The sequence below is a fragment of the Physella acuta genome, unplaced genomic scaffold (genome assembly GCF_028476545.2).
Source record: "Physella acuta isolate Inbredline_101_S28 unplaced genomic scaffold, ASM2847654v3 ptg000642l, whole genome shotgun sequence".
In the NCBI taxonomy this organism is placed as follows: domain Eukaryota; kingdom Metazoa; phylum Mollusca; class Gastropoda; family Physidae; genus Physella; species Physella acuta.
Window position 1 is genome coordinate 699785 of NW_026732161.1, and position 17716 is coordinate 717500.

At 36.6% G+C, this 17716-nt stretch overlaps 1 protein-coding gene across 1 annotated transcript in view; it reads right to left on the minus strand.

Annotated features, from left to right (window-relative positions):
* The window catches only part of LOC131948382 (contactin), a 64255-nt gene extending 46874 nt beyond the window's left edge, over positions 1 to 17381 (minus strand). Inside the window, exons 1-4 of the mRNA XM_059309989.1 lie at positions 17170 to 17381; positions 12737 to 12831; positions 12369 to 12454; positions 281 to 426 (exon numbers count right to left, since the gene is read on the minus strand). Of these exons, the coding sequence (XP_059165972.1) occupies positions 281 to 426; positions 12369 to 12454; positions 12737 to 12831; positions 17170 to 17239 (397 nt within the window). The 5' untranslated portion in view covers positions 17240 to 17381. The remainder of the gene's footprint in view (positions 1 to 280; positions 427 to 12368; positions 12455 to 12736; positions 12832 to 17169) is intronic.
* Between the last annotated feature and the right edge of the window lie 335 nt (positions 17382 to 17716).

The window sequence follows — 17716 nt, forward strand, 5'->3', positions numbered from 1 at the left end:
CAAGCATTAACTACCACACTACCTTAAACTAGAGTGACTGTCTCAAGCATTAACTACCTCACTACCTTAAACTAGAGAGACTGCCTCAAGCATTAACTACCACACTACCTTAAACTAGAGTGACTGCTTCAAGCATTAACTACCACACTACCTTAAACTAGAGTGACTGCCTCAAGCATTAACTACCACACTACCTTAAACTAGAGTGACTGTCTCAAGCATTAACTACCACACTACCTTAAACTAGAGTGACTGCCTCAAGCATTAACTACCACACTACCTGAAAAAGCGAAGACGACCACATCACCCCCATGACTGGTGGTCAGGTTTGCCCAGTATTCAGGGGAAGATAATGTGTTAGAACCGTCGCCACTCCACTCTATATTGTCTCCCCTGACGTGTCCGCTCGTCCACCATTTGTTAACCCTTTAAACATATAGAAATACAAAAATAATTTAAAATCTTTAAAACAAACATAACACGCTTAAATTTCAATAGCTATGTGTGTGAAAGTAAAGTGCCATATATGAAGAAGAGTTCACCTATATTTACAATGACTTCCTTAAAAAAATAGTCTTATCAGAGCAACAAACGAACCGCCTTTACAATCTCCGACTAGTCGGGTATGAATTAGAGCTGGGTGGGCTCAGCGCCACACCCTTTATTTGGTATTACAAGTTGAGATTTTTTAGTCCCTTATCAAGTACAATGTTTTTTCTTATCTCAATGCAATCTGTACCTGCAGGTGTTATATTGGAACCTGGAGAATTCCAGGTCTTTAGACTTAATCAAAACGTCTGGTCTACTTTTTCGTTCTATTAATTTTGAATAAAATAATTTAAAAAAACACACCGTACTGTTATAAAGTTAAAGTGTATAAAACAACTTTCTCTAAGATTAAGAAAAAGGCTCATGTAGTTTTCTTTCGAGCAACAATACTCCCATAAATATTCTAGCGGATCTAAACTAAAGAGCTTTTTTTTAAAAAAAAAATATTTATTTATTTCCTCCACGACTTGAAGTGTGAAGTATGTGTGACACTCCTATCTCTTAACCTTTCCTCTAATTCCTAGCCAAAACGTGCCTTCAGTTTTCATTTGGATATTTTAAACCCGCACACTCAAAAAGTCAGGGAGTAACTAGGGCTGCATTTTTTTTTCGTAAGAACTGTTTACATTCACATAAGCGAACTAATCTAATTCAAAGACCAAGGGAAATAAGTCACATCAAGAATGATAATCAGCATGGCAACTTGGAACATGCGGTTACCTGCCCGTCTCAGATTGAATGTCTCTAGCTATGAAAATTATTTATACGAGGCCTGAGCCGGATTGATGTGTAGCATAAGTATCATGCGCTGTTTTAATGTAAAGTAAAAGACGACATTGATAATTATAAAGTCAATAACTTGAATAACCAAAGCGTATAAGTAATGTAAATGTCGGCAGTAATATTTGTAAAATATTATTGATATGTTTAATAAAAATAATTAAATGTATACATGACTAACATGTTGTAAATTACCACAATGATGTGTTTGTTTTTAGTGATGACATTGATGCATGAGCTGTAAATAGCCACATTCAACGTCATCTTTTTCCGTTCGTGCCCAAGACACATGGGGCAGATGCAGTAGAGTTCATCTACTTCAACGACCGCAGCATACGAGGTGATAGTGTGGTCAGCATTATGCCCAGTCGTCTTTTGTTTCCCTAATGTGACACAAGTAGGCCTACCCATCAGAGCTTAGTAGACTCAAGGGCAGAGTTTCTTCCAGGCATCTCTTCGGGTCTTCGGGGGGGGGGGGGCTCCCCCGATAAAAGTCTACCGCCCCCCACCCTTCGAAGGAAATGTAATTTATATAGAAAACATACACTTTTACCAGTGTCCGCCTACCCCTCCCGGAAATGTTGACCGCCCCCCCCCCCCCCCGAAAATATCAAATGCACCCCCCCCCCATCCCCGGAGAAAATGGTCCCGATGAAACACTGCTCAGATGTTTCCTATAGACCCGAGCCCCAGATTCCGAACTTACGACTTTCTGGTTAGTAGTCATTAGCTCTATTACTCGACCCATATTAGTGTGTGCAAAAGACCTGACCACTCACATGTGTAGCATGCAGAATGTAACCATCACACTAAATCGCAGACAGTAAGACATCTAACAAGATCTCAGTCCTAATACTTAACACATTACAAGGTGTTATTTTAAACATGTACAAAGCTACGGAACAAAAAACGAAACAACTTATATTTGGAAAGGAGATGTAGGATAGGGGAGTGGTTGCCAGGAAAAATAAAGCGGGAGTGATCTCCCCTAAACGGGAGGATGGCAACTCGGGACATAGACATTATTTTTAATCAATTTTTAAATACTTAAATTTAAAAAAAAATAGAATATAATATCGTAGAAGAAAGAATTGCGTAACAAGTGAACGGCAAACAATATGTGTGTAATATGTGTATAATAGTGCAAAATATTAGTAGTTTATAAATTCGTGTGCATTTTTTGAGAAATCGGAAAGTACTGCTTCGGGTAAACGGAAAATACTTAAAATATGATAGAAAGCAGAGAATTAGATTTCTTACGTGTAAGTGAAATTTCGTTTATTTGACTGAAACAGTACTCAATTTATAGTATTTTGAAAAACTAGAAGTAGAATAAATTCCACTTCCAGTTACCAGAAATTGCTGAAAAGTTGATAGGGAACTTCAAATTTGATATCATACTTATAAATGAAATGTGATCAACCTAGCTATAAAGGTACTTTTAAGTTATTATGTTCACAGACATAGATACGTACATAAATACATACGGACAAAATAGCAAAATTATGTCTTTCCGACTTGGGGAGATGTAAAAGTTTTGTGAAAATCTCGATTTCGATTTTATGCACGATAACAATACTTCCTCTATACTTCTTATACGAGAAAGTAAAAAAGACAAATTTTAATACATATTTTTGCATAATTGCAGTCTCATGATATGACCAAAAAGAAAGACAAAAGTCCACTGGATATAAACAGAATAAACTAAAGTCAGCTTTTTTTTTCAAAGTCGTTTAGATTTCCAGTGTTTCTTCCAGACTTTTGTCCCACGGGGGGCACTTGAAATTTTCGGGGGGGGGGGGACGACTAAAATTTTCAGGGGGTGGGGGCGGACACTGTTAAAAGTATACATTTTCTTTATAAATTCCATTTCGTTCGGGGGGGGGGTGCCTGGAAGAAACTCTGTAGATTTCTTTGTTTATTTTAGTGTGTATGTTTAGTTGTTTTTTTTTTATATTATTGTACTTGGCTAACGAGGAGCTTTAATAATTGTTAACATATTCCACGCCCAGTTTTTTCTATATAACGTGAACTCAACGCTAAGCAAATCTGGTCTCAAGGCTTTACAACAACAAACAACGAAATCAGTTATTCCCCTTCTGACAGGTGGCAGCACGGTCGCTTTTTTTTTTTAAATTTAAAGTTTAGAAAACAAGGGGCTTAACTCTGTCATATAATTTCTCGCAGCATTCAAAAACATGAGGATTTAGTTGGTGTCACACGTTCTAGTGAGTGTGACAGGTTTTTCTAGTGTACATTTTTAACTAAATAAAAGAAAAAAAAAGTAAATCAGGGAAATAAGGCTCTCCGTGGCACAATGTCTAAGATAAGGGCAGGCTACTGGGGACAGAAACGTAACCACCACTCATTCCGGTGTCCTGGGTAATCAATGCTGCACACCGTTTTATATATATATATATATATATATATATATATATATATATATATATATATATATATATATATATATATATATATATATATATATATATATATGTGTTTATATGTATATGTGTTTATATCTATATATACATTATATATATATATATATATATATATATATATATATATATATATATATATATATATATATATATATATATATAGGCTTGTATATAGGCCTATATATATGTATAAATGTATATATATATAATATATTATATATATATATATATATATATATAGGCCTATATATAAGCCTATATATATATATATATATATATATATATATATATATATATATATATATATATATATATATATGAAGCCGGTTAATAGAAATATTATTGTTCTATGGCTATATTAGACACATTTTTATTTGAATTTCCATGGTACGAATGCCGAAACATTCTATAGAATGACGACAAACCATCTCAAAGGCAATGAGCAGATAATAGCTAGATCACTATAAAAAGCCAGGTAGATGTTTATTCTCTTAAATTCGACTGCGTATAATTCAGTAAAGCGGCACAGTATAAGATTTTTTGTACCCCTTTTGGCGCCGCTAATGTCGACGCCCTGGGCCACCGCCCCACCTGCCTTTCCTTATCTACGCCTTTGATTAGAATTAGGGCTGAGCTGCGTTGTGTAGGGGGCGAGACAAATGTGGTAACACAACTACAAAATAGGCCTATTTTTTACCATACTTGTATTATTCTCATTTTTATTATCTACTTGGGACAAAAATAAGTGTAAAAAATAAAGCTGAAGACGTTCATACTATAGCACGTGGAGTCAGCATACAGTGATAGCATGTCCAAGTTCATAAAACTGCATTTCCATTGATAAGAAATGTAAATAAAAAAAATTATTTATTAAAACGTTGGCAAAGTTCAATTTTTTTTTAAAAAGTTGTCAGTTTTTAGCAAATATAGGCTTATGCGATGTTAAAATATTGGAGTTTGTGTAGTTTTCTTCACTGATAAGAAAGGTAAATAGGGCTGAATGTCTTTTTAATTAGCCGATTCGAGAAAAATATGGTTAGCGCGAATACAATTCAAGTTGATAGTGACATTTTCATGACTGATTCCGGGCCGGATAATTCTGTGGTCCATTTTTAGATACGAACTTGATCTAGGATAAAATAAAAGTACTGTAGTAGAAGATATTTTAAATCGCAGAAAAATATTCAGGTAGAACTGTTTTTAAAAAACCCATTAAAACACTTGACTGCTTATGATACGTCTATTTTTTTTATAGGCCTACTGAAATTGTACTGTTTAGAATGGGTTCGGTGTGGTATATAAAAATACTACGTTAATATACTTAGAGAATATAGCTTTCTTTAATCAGAGTTTTAAACAATGAAAGCAGATAAAAAGATGTTTTTTTTTTCTTTTAATAAAATGATTCTTAAATAAACATTCTGTTTATGTTTTGTCAGTAGGCCTACTTACAAATGTTCTATTCTTCGCACATGCATTGTCACATTTTGTGTCGTGATTGACACGTTGTTAAATCTGCCGAGGGCAATGTGACCTGGGCTTAACCCTGCATACTCAATCTTTAGAGGTCGTTGTCATGGTGACAATAAAAAATCACCTGCCCCGAAAGTTCTCCAGTCTCGAAATAACGAATCCCACATGTACCCCACACAACATGTGTATGTCCTGTTGTGAAGTTGTCTTCGTTGTGGGTGCGAGAGTAGTGATATATTTTTGTGTTTAGTGTTGTATGTTGTAGTATGTTATGTTGTGGTATGTTATGTTGTGGTATGTTATGTTGTGGTATGTTGTGGTGTGTTATGTTATGTTGTGTTATGTTGTGGTGTGTTATGTTTTAGTATGTTATGTTGTGGTATGTTGTGGTGTGTTATGTTGTGGTATGTTATGTTGTGGTATGTTGTGGTATGTTATGTTGTGGTATGTTATGTTGTGGTATGTTGTGGTATGTTGTGGTATGTTGTGGTATGTTGTGGTATGTTGTGGTATGTTGTTATTTGGTTGTGGTATGTTTTGGTATGTTGTGGTATGGTATGTTGTAGTATGTTTTGGTATGTTGTGGTATGTTATGTTGTGGTATGTTATGTTGTGGTATGTTATGTTGTGGTATGTTGTAATATGTTGTGGTATGTTGTGACATGTTGTGGTATGTTGTGGTATGTTGAGGTATGTTCTGGTATGTTGTGTTATGTGAGTAAAGGACATTTTGCGGTATGTTGTTCAGAGAAAAATACGCAAGTTTAAAAAGTCCTTGTCTTGTCGCATTAAGAAACAGGACAGAGTTTCTTTGAGGAATCTTTTACGTCCACCGCTCACGAAAAAGTATATAATTTATATTAACATGTATGATATAATTTAACAAGTGTCCTCCCCCTTCCCCCCTCCCCCACCGGTTTTTTTAGTGCGCCCCCGAAAGTCTCGTGTCACCCTATCCACCCCTCCCCTCCATCCCCTTAACCGGAGTAAACGTCTGAAATTGTGAGTCTTTTCCTTGTCGCCTTAAGGAAGTGTAGACAACGTCTTGTGTGTCCCAAAAATATCCGTTATAGATAGATTAACAATTCGTTATAGATAGATAACCAATCTTGTCTCTTGTCATGAAATTAGGAGGAGACAGACCCAGTCATCAGTGTGGAAAGGCGGTTCGTTTACGTTGTCCATCAGAGGGTGTTTGGGTACTATAAGGTCAACGTACTAGAATGTAACGTGCTATAAAGTCAACGTGCTATAAAGTCAACGTTCTGTAAGGTCAACGTGCTGGAAGGTCAACGTGCTAGAAGGTCAACGTGCTAGAAGGTCAACGTGCTAAAAGGTCAACGTGCTAGAAGGTCAACGTACTAGAAGGTCAACGTACTAGAAGGTCAACTTACTAGAAGGTCAACGTACTGGAAGGTCAACGTGCTAGAAGGTCAACGTACTATAAGGTCAATGAATGTACTAAAAGATCAACGTGCTATAAAGTCAACGTACCGAAAGGTCAACGTGCTATAAGGTCAAGGTACTAGAAGGTCAACTTACTAGAAGGTCAACGTACTAGAAGGTCAACGTGCTATAAGGTCAACGTACCGAAAGGTCAACGTGCTATAAGGTCAAGGTACTAGAAGGTCAACGTACAAGAAGGTCAACGTACAAGAAGGTCAACGTACTAGAAGGTCAACGTGCTATAAGGTCAACGTACTAGAAGGTCAACGTGCTATAAAGTCAACAAACTCGAAGGTCAACGTACTAGAAAATCAACGTACTAAAAGGTGAACGTGCTATAACATCAACGTGCTGTAAAGTCAACGTTCTATAAGGCCAACGTACTATGTCTATAAGGTAAACGTACTAGAAGGTCAACGTACTAGAAGGTCAACGTGCTATAAAGTCAACGTTCTATAAAGTCAACGTGCTATAAATAAAGTCAACTTGCTATAAAGTCAACGTGCTATAAGGTCAACGTACTATGTCTATAAGGTCAACGTACTAGCAGGTCAACATTCAAACCATCTAACTTCGTCTTTTATGAATTTAATCCGACCACAGGTTTAGTCCTCAGTTAAATGACGCTCATCTACGTTATGTAGCCTACTTGCTTTCACTTACAATCAGCATCTAACTCGATATCTAGATAAGTTTACTAAACATTACCATTGTAATAGTAAAACATAATGTTTTGTCCTTCTTTTTTCTTCTTCTTAATATTGTTATTACTCAGAACCATGTACTTTACTGTAGCTGAATTAACACTGTCGAACATAGCAAAAAAAATAAAATCACCACATCGACGGATTAATAAGCAGCATCATATAACCTATCACGCTACTCACCACCCAATCCAGCTATTTAGTAAGAAATAAAATTTGGATTATTTCGTATTAAACTCGAATTAAACTCTTTACTAGCATATGAACTTTAACCCTGCTCTCCTTTTTACTTTATGAACGCCTTCAAGCAAATGTTTAATACCTGCCTTTTAAAGAGATTATAAAATGGATTATTCATGTAATATCGGTAATCTCGCAATTTGACAGCATTAATCATCTAATCAGTGCATTAGATTTCATCAATCAATTGCATATGTAGACGTTTATTTTTACCTGGGTTTTCCAGGGCAAAATAAAAAAAAAATATTAAAAATATGAATAAAACTTAAATGAAAATATTTTCAGTGCACAAAAACTAAGAAAAAAAAAACAACAGCAACATTTTTTAACTTATAAGGATTTTGGTCGCTCATAAAATCAGTTAAATACTTTTGTGGCGACAAACGCATTTACTTTTTTTTTTGCCTTAACCCCCCCCCCCCCCGCCCCTCAACGTCCCATTGACCAATTCTCCCCGATGATTACCCCCAGATCAGTTACCCTCCCCACCCCCCCGGGTAATTCCACCTTTAGAATCCATATGACACCTATATCTATCCACCAACGTATTCCTAGCTTTATCCCTTACACTAAAACTTATCCTTAACCTAAACGTGTCTGTTCCACTGTCTTGAAATGAGCACAAAGAAAAGGTTTGTACTATGCAGGGGGCAATGTCCGATTGAAATTAGTTAAACGTCGAGGTAGGGGCGGGTGGGGGTGAGGTAATGTACAGGGGGTAATTGATCTCTGGCGGGGGTGAGGATAACTGACGGATAGATATTGCCTTGTTCCCGCATTTCTATAATCTGCAGATTGAAGGTTTTTTTGTTTACTAGCCACGTGTTTTGGACCAGTGGTGTAGCTACAGTAAAGCTAGCGTAAGCCCAAGGCAAATAGGGGTCCTTTTTCGAAAGTTTGAGGGGGGGGGGGTGTGCAAATCGAAAGTTTGAGGGGGGGGGGGGGTGCAAATCGAAAGTCTGAGGGGGGGGGGGGGTGCAAATAGAAAGTTTGTCCCCGTTCGCCGGGAAGGGTCTCTACGCCTCTGATGGGCCCACTAACACTTTTTGCATAGGGGCCCAAAAATCCTAGCTACGCCACTGTTTGGGACACCGTCTTACTATGTAGGCACTACACTTTTCTACTGCCTCTACATAGAACGTTTTCTTTAAACTTCTCCACTTTCTATTTGTGTGCGTGTATGTGTGCGTGCGTGTGTGTGTGCGTGCGTGCGTGCGCAATTTTAAAAAAGGCAAGAAAACAAAATAATCTATGCATGTTTTAGAAATATGTTGAGTTTACTCCATGCCAAAAAATTTAGCTTCGCGGCATAGGTGAAGGGGGTGGGGGGGGGGTGTTAGGGACCCCAAGATTGACACTGTCGCAGTAAATTATTGCCATTAGCCACGGCGCCTTTGCATAGGTTCTGACGGTATCACTCAAAAAATATTTAATGCCGTAGCCCGTAAACCCACTATTTTGTGTTATTAAATTCGTAATTTCTTCAATGGTCTTCTATAGTTTTTTTTTTTATTGAATCACATACCCGATGAAAAAAAACAACAATCGAATAAATATTATAAAAGTATTTTGATTCTTGATGCATTAAAATATTAGACGATGCTAATAAAAAACATAAAGATATAGGACAGAGAACAGTCAATGAAAATCAATGTTGGGTGAAAAATAAAGTTATCTATGTATGTAAATATGTTGGCCCTCTGTATACAATAATATGTATGTGCGTGTGAAAGATATAGTGGTTCCTAGGAATGGTAAACATAAATTGTAGCGGTGTTGGGCTATGGGAATGTTATATCACGTTATGCGGGATAGTGGGTTAGTAACAATGTGGAATTTGTGTTACATAATACGTACACTATCAATAACCGTAACTAAAGCTCTCAAACTTCAAACTTCTTCATATTCATTCACTTTTGGTCCCTTGTGAAACTTTGAACAAATACTATTCAAATCTGTCACAATTTTAATATTAACCCTTACACTCAGAGGCGTCGCGAGGCAGGGGCGACGGGGGTGCGGACCGCACCGGGTGACACCATTTAGGGGAGTGACACCAAGACAAAAGAAATAGCAAGACTTACGTCTTATGGAATACGTGTTTTTTTTTCATGGGTCAGTGAATGGATAATTAGTGTTAAAAAGTATTTTAATTACAAAATGACGATCCCAACAAGGGAGGTGGGGGGCGGGACGACAACATGACGTAAACTTGCAAACTATAGAGAAAATAATGCTACACCCAGCTTTATTAACAGCCGACTATAGGTAAAATCATTAGTATTAAATGTGAACACTTTAAGGCTTTTACAGGGAGGGGGGTGACACCAACTGCAAAATTTCCAAAAAAAAGGGGCACCCTGAGGTGCCGCACCGGGTGACACCCAACCTAGCGACGCCGCTGCTTACACTTATTATAATTTAGGAAAAATCGCGTTCATTTGTAATTATTGTATACGATTGTGATGTAATCATGTAGGCCTAAACAAATGATACAGTTGTAGTAAATGTCGTTGTATTCCACCACAACAAGCAAAACTTCATAAAAGTTGTTTTCAACAGAACTAAAACGGTTAATGATTTATTTTATCATTCAATCATTCGTAATTTATGTAAAGCTAATTCGGACAATTTATGTAATTTATGTAAAGCTAATTCGGCTAATTTGGGTAATTTAAATATAAAAAAAATCATTATGTGAGTCAGGTGTCAATAACGCTCTATGAACAGAATAAAACACTTGGCAGTGTGAATGATAGGTTCTGTCTAGATAGTTCTAGAGACTTGTTTTAAAGCAAGCTGCCCATAATATACGTGCGGTCTTTAGGAGGTCTGGCCAAACAAACGCTAGTAGCAGAGGCGTCGCGAGGGGGGGGGGGCGCACCGGGTGATACCATTTAGTTGGAGTGACACCAAGGCAAAATATAGCAAAATATATACAGAAAAATGACAATGTCACTTAATTAAATGGTTAATTAGAGTGAATTAAATAGTCTTTTAAGAGCAAAGTGGACGAATCCCGACACGGGTAGAGGGGGTGGTGGTGGTGACAACATGATGTAAACTTGCTAATGATAGAGAAAACATGCAACATCCAGCTGAATTTATAACCGAATATAGATACAAATCGTTAGTATTATCTAAGCAAAGTTTAAAGCAATCACCGTGGGGGTGATGGGGGCGGGGAAGGGGGGGGGGGGGGTTACATCAACTCAACGATGCAATATATATGCCTGAAGAAAACGGTTTGGTTGAGAATCGTAATAACCTATATGCTAATCCATGTATGGAGTGAGGGGGGGGGGGTTGGCCGAAGGGAAATAAAATACATTCGGAAGAAAACAAAAATTTGAATTTTTTCTTACGGGTGGGAGTGGGGGGGGGGAGGGTGACACCATTCGGTGCGTACCAGGTGACACCCGACCTCGCTACGCCACTGACTAGTAGAGACGGTTAACTGGCTTACGCTAATGGGTGCCATCAGATTTTTGTTTTGTTTTCAATTTGTACTGGAACTGGATGTAGTGGAAAAGACTTTTTTTTTCGTGGCTTTGTTTATTGGTTATTTATGTCGGTATAAACTGTTGATTTGACCTTAAAGCATTGTTTGTTAAACATTTATGCTGTTATAATCTGATGAGTCGACCGAAGGGCTTCGTATTGATCATTTATAACGTTATAAACTGATTATCTTATTTAATTAACTATTTTTTTCTAAATACCTATTAGAAATTTATGAAAACGAAGAGCATTTTTTTTTAATTTTATTGGTATAAAAATGTCAACAATACTATTAGTAGTTGAGTAGTTTTAGTGGGTAGAAGAGGGTGTAGTCTAGACATGGCCTTGACCTCTGATCCAGACATTATTGGTGTACACATGTTTACTCTTTTGCATAACATCAAGCAGGTACAAGGTCAGCTAGTTACGTCATTGTTTATTTATAGACTTACGCGGATGTATAATTACGATGGCGAAGGACGCGACGTCGAGATACTCCTAAACTATCGAGTGATACGGAGAAAGATTAGCAGAAAAAGGTCAAGGATGTCAGCCTTAAACTGGTCCTGCGCTTAAAGTTACTCTAGTGTTCTTGAGTCGACTCAGCCTGAACCGGTACTTGGCATAAATTAACACAATCCATAACTTTGTATTACCTTATAGAAACTGAACAAATCTACTTAACCTATGCTATTAAACTAGTTCTTGATCAGTCCGGTTTTTTTTTCTTTTATTGATTGCACTAATTGTTGTGAGCGTAAGTAGGCTCAGGGTATGTTAAGGAATGGGGTTAAGGGTATAAAAATAGAGGCTGTAGAACGGGTAACATTGTAAACCTTTAGAACAGGGGTAGACCCGCACAATAGATGAAGTGTACACGACTCGACATTACAAATTTTAGTGCAAATCCAGCCGAAGTGCTCTTGATTTTATTCAATGGGTTCTAAAAGCTATAATAAACGTAAAATGAGATCTATAGAAATCTTAAAGTTTAAATACAAAGAAAATAAACGAACTTACACAGAATAACACATGATATTTCGATTATAGACTATGCAAATTATATGTTTTTAGGGGAATTCAATTTTTTTACTATAATTTTAGGCTTTAATAAGAAAACATATCAACGAGAATATACGCCACTCAAAAATATTTGTTAGGGGAGACAACTTTGTCTAAAATATGAAGGGGGACAACTCACAATGCAAAAGAATTACAAATCGTGATTTACCTGCCCTGATCGTGTTTGGTTAACCAATCAGATATGAAGGTCATCTCCTCCTTGGTGTTGACCGTTAAAAGATGGGCACCGTATTCCTGTAAACATAAACATGACTAAATGAGTTACCCATCCTGTTTCCCATACATACACACTATGTCTCTACAATACACTCACAAACACTAATACATACACGTAAACACATAGGCATCGACGCATGCTCAAAACAGAAACAGAAAAAATAAATTATTCAGGTTTATTTAGCCTTAGAATCAGTCTGAAATAATATGTTTATCTTCAAAGTATATCTTCGTTTATTTACTAACTAATGATTCCTGGTATGATCTTTGAGGAAAAAACGTAAAATTGTATAAACCTACCTCACACCCCCTGGCCGATTCCTGGTACGATCTTTGAGGATGGAAGGTAAAATAGTAACAACTGTCTTCATGGCGTTCCCATCCCGCGGCACATTCTAAAGGCAAAAAAAAAAAGATTAAAAAAATAAACAAACAGTATATAAAAAAGTGATTTAAATAGTTATGTAGCACTGACGCTGGTATGTATAAAACCATAAATTGACTAACATAAAAGCTACCCAAAACAAACAAATAAATAAATTTATCATACACGTAAAAAACAAAAAAACAAACTAATTTAAAATTATTTAACACCAAAACAAGTTTTTTCAGTACAACTACAGCCTACTATGAATGCAGGACAATTTGTATAACGTATTTTTTTATTTAAAAAAAATCAACAACGTTTGAAACATAAGTGTTGCATGATTAAATATATATAAAAACACCAATCATTTGATCCGAATAGTATAACTAAAATCTAATTAATAAATCTGGGATTTGCATTTTTAGATTAACTTTTAATTTTTTACGGATCACATTTAACATTTGAAACAAACAAAAATACATTCGCATTTCCTCACATTTTAAAATAACAACACAATATAAATATAGAAGTAGGCCAACTTACCCCGTCACAATATATAAAAACTAAAAATTACAATAACAAAATAGGTAAAAAACAACATCTCAGCTTCTATTTCTGATTAGAGTTGTTCCTTTGAAGACACAAAGAACACTCAAAATGTATACAAATCTAGTTGCCATACTCCCCTTTCATTTAAAAAAAAAATAACAACAAATTTATTTATAGGCTGGCCCATCAAACACGTTATTATAGAGCAGGTTGTCGTGCACAGCACAGAGCCATTTGTCAACGTGTGTGGGGTCGCTGACATTGACGTCTAGAGTAGGAGAGCAGAATGGCTCGGGGATTGTTATTGTTTATTTCAAGCAACGAGCGATGTGCATGTACAATATATATATATATATATATATATATATATATATATATATATATATATATATATATATATATATATATATATATATATTTATGTCGGGGGGTTTATGTCCAGGGGGTTTTTGTCCAGGGTTTTTTTTGACCGGACACCAAACAAAATGTCGTTATCCTATAAACATCATGTATATCGTACATCTTCACTTCTGTGCTCGCTTTTATGCAACAGATCTTTACTGTTGTAAATTAAACATTATCAAAATTTTAGAATTGGTAGATTTTAACTGTTAAGGGCTTGATTTGTTTGTCAATTGATGTTGGTTCATGAAAAACAATTTCATTCAGGCATTAAAAAAAAGGTTATAGTAGTAGTGGAGATAGGACAAAATGGTTACTTTTATGCCGATAGTGGTCAAGCCATTCATTTGTCTGGAGCCAATATGACGGGGGTCATTTTGACGGTAGCCAATATGTCGGGAGCCCATTTGTCGGGAGCCAATATGTCGAGAGTCCATTTGTCGGGAGCCTAAATGTCGGGAGCTCATTTGTCGGGAGCCTATATGTCGCGAGTCAATATAACGGGAGCCCATTTGACGGGAGCCAATAAGTCGGGGCCGTTTTGACGGGGCTATTTTGACTGGGTCGTTTTGTCGGGGGTCGATTTGACGGGGTCATATTAACGGAGCCGTTTTGACGGTGCCGATTTGTCCCGGGCCGTTTTGACAGGGCACCATATACATACGTGTGTGTTTGTTTGTGTATGTGTGAGTGTGTGTGTGTGTTCGTGTACGAATACGTATACAAGTGCATGTCCGTACATGTGCGTGTGTATATGCAGGGGTTTATGTATGTATAGGTATACATGACAACAGCATGTATTGTTTGGTATCCAGGATAATTTGAAACTGTAGGCCTAGATTATATCTTTATCTCGGCAAGTTGCAAACGTAAGTTTTTTTTTTTTTACAAAGTAATGATAAAAGTGACAAAAGTATTAAAAAAATAATGCTAAAAGTAATGATAATGTAAGTAATGATAAATGTAACGATACTAGTAATAATAAAAGTCACAATAGTAATAATTAAAGTAATGAAAAAACTAATGCTAACAGTAATGCAATAATAATAAAAGTAATGCTAAAAGTAATGCTTAAAGTAATGATACAAGTAATAATAAAAGTAATGATAAAAGCAATAATAAAAAATTATAAAACTACTGATAAAAGTAATTTTAAAAGTAATCCTATTACTATTGTATCACAAGAGTTTAAAGCAGTGTTTCTTCCAGACTTTTTTCTCCGGGGGGGGGGGGCACTTGAAATTTTCGGGGGGGCGGTAGACTTTCTTCGGGGGGGCGGACACTGTTAAAAGTATATATTTTCTATATAAATAATATAAATTTCATTTCGTTCGGGGGGGGGGGGGGGGGCGGTAAAAATTTTTCGGGGGGGTGGGGGGGCTTTGCCCCCCGAAGAGATGCCTGGAAGAAACTCTGGTTTAAAGTGGGATAACCCTGAGTTACTTAACCGCTAACTAGTTTTTAAATTATGCATTATTCGTTCTATTAATTATTATTGTGTGCTCATGTGTGTGTGTATGTGTGACTGTCTGAGAAGGTATGTGGGGAGGGGTTTATCCCCAGTAAACACAGACTCATTTCGCTAATTTTCTACGTCACTGAACTAAAGAAAAAGACAGATAAAGCATATTGAAGAACAGGACGTCATGGGGCTATTCCATACAGGTGAGGTTTCGTCATTCAGGCAGGCTAAGAAATTATAAATTCGCCGTGAATCACAATAGCAGACGTGGGGGATATCGCCAACAAGAGGTAAACAATTATAACACAAAACATAACAAGCAAAACATAGTATGTAGTCTCAGGGGCGTAGCGAGGGGGGGGGGCGGACCGCACCGGGTGACACCATTTAGGGGGGTGACACCAAGGCAAAAAATAGCAAAATATATAGAGAAAAACTTGAGGGGGGGGGGTGCAAATCGAAAATTTGAAAGTTTGTCCCCGGGAAGGGTCGCTACGCCTCTGGGGGGTGACACCATTAAGTGCCGCACCGGGTGACACCCGACCTCGCTACGCCACTGTGTAGTTTATATTTAACAAAGCACCATAACAAGCGATCTGTTTGGAGGTTTGTTTTGTTAGTTTAAGCTTAAGCACTTTAATTTTAAATATACGTTTACACAATACTGGCATTTTTACTTTCTCGTATTTGACAGTTTTCATCGTTTTACAAATCAGTACTTCATCATATTCGGAGTATAACGGGCGTATTTTAATTTGACAAAAATTCTAAATCCAGATTTATCAAAACCTCGGCGTTTTGCGCGGAAAAACTTTTTTTTACAATCTTATCTGTATGTCTGTGTGTCTGTGTATGTGTGTCCGTGAACACAATAACTACTTTTCAACAATTCCCGTTAACCGGAAGTGGAAATTATTTTACATTCGGTTTTTTTAAAGCATATAACTCGAGTACTATTTCAGAAAGATAAACGAAATTTCACATATAATTAAAAGAACTAATTCTCTGTTTTCTTTTAAATTTTGAGTAATTTCCGTTGATCGGAAGTAGTACTTTACGCTTTTTCCGATTTCTCAAAAAGGCATTTGAATTTATAAAGTACTAATTTTCTATGCTATTTTCCACGCGTTGTTTGCTGTTCACTTGGTGCGCAATATCTCGAGTTGCCATCCCCCGTAGTGTTATCCTAATATATAAAAACCCATGTGCGCACCTCTCTCTCTCTCTCTCTCTCTCTCTCTCTCTCTCTGCCCGCAAGTTTTTTAGACGATGTGATCAGTATGTTTAGCGATATAAAGAGAACTTAAAGATACGGACTTGTTGAAAATAATATGGTGGACGGTATAAATGTATAAACTAAATTTTATTTAAAGAAGGAAAATAAAAATGAATGCATATTCGAATGTAGAAACACCATTTTAATTTTTGCAACCGGAAAACGTTTATTGTTGTGAAAAGAACGCAATAAACAATGACGTCAAATGTCACATGTCTTTAAACTACGGAAAGAACACTAAACTAATGGCGGCATCATCCACTTTTAGAATGTTATGAAGAAACGAACTATTTCATTTAAATTTGATTTAGATCAGGTGTCTCCAAACTTTTCAGGCGAGGGCCGCATAAACTATCAAATATAAGTTCGGGGGCCAGAGTTTCTTCCAGGCATCTCTTCGGTGTGGCAGAGCCCCCACCCCACGAAGAACGTCTTCCCCCCTCCCAAAATGGAATTTAATATAATATGAATGTTGACAAAAAGTTTGCAAAAATATTGATATATATATATATATATATATATATATATATATATATATATATATATATATATATATATATATATATATATATATATATATATATATACAAATATAGCTGCCGCAAAAAAATATTTAACCCATGAGCGAGGTCACTGAAACATTATGTAATGCTCGTAAGATAAACAAAACATATTACCCTGACTGACAGCTAGTCCGATACACGTGAAAACTGCGACCACAGCTACGTAAAATGACGTCATTTTCATCTCTCGTATATACAGGACCAACTCTCAAACACAAAACAATTGTTTATTTTGTTCACGAATTAAAATATGTTGCTGCTAGCTCCAAGAAAAGGAGTATCTGGCCCGTTCTGTAGGTTTCCTACAGCAGACGTAGGACGGTTATTGCGCGACATTCTGAAGTGGAGGGGGCGAGGTGGCCGTGGTCACGCTGACCTCGAATAATGACAGCGAATTACGTGACAAGTGGGCGGGGCTAGCTTGAAAGAGTCGGTTGTTTTTTTCTTTTAAATCTATATTGTCCTTAGTCGATGCTAGGTTGCATTGCGTTACGTGTGTTGTCCTTTATATCATACGAGCCGGCCCGCGGCATAACATACGCCGCTATTTAGTTGTTGTTTTTTCACTTTTCAGTAATTCATAATTTGTGAATTCGACAGTACCAACGCTGACACTGAAAATATTTCTTTAAAACACTATAAGTAGCTCGTTAAAGACCAT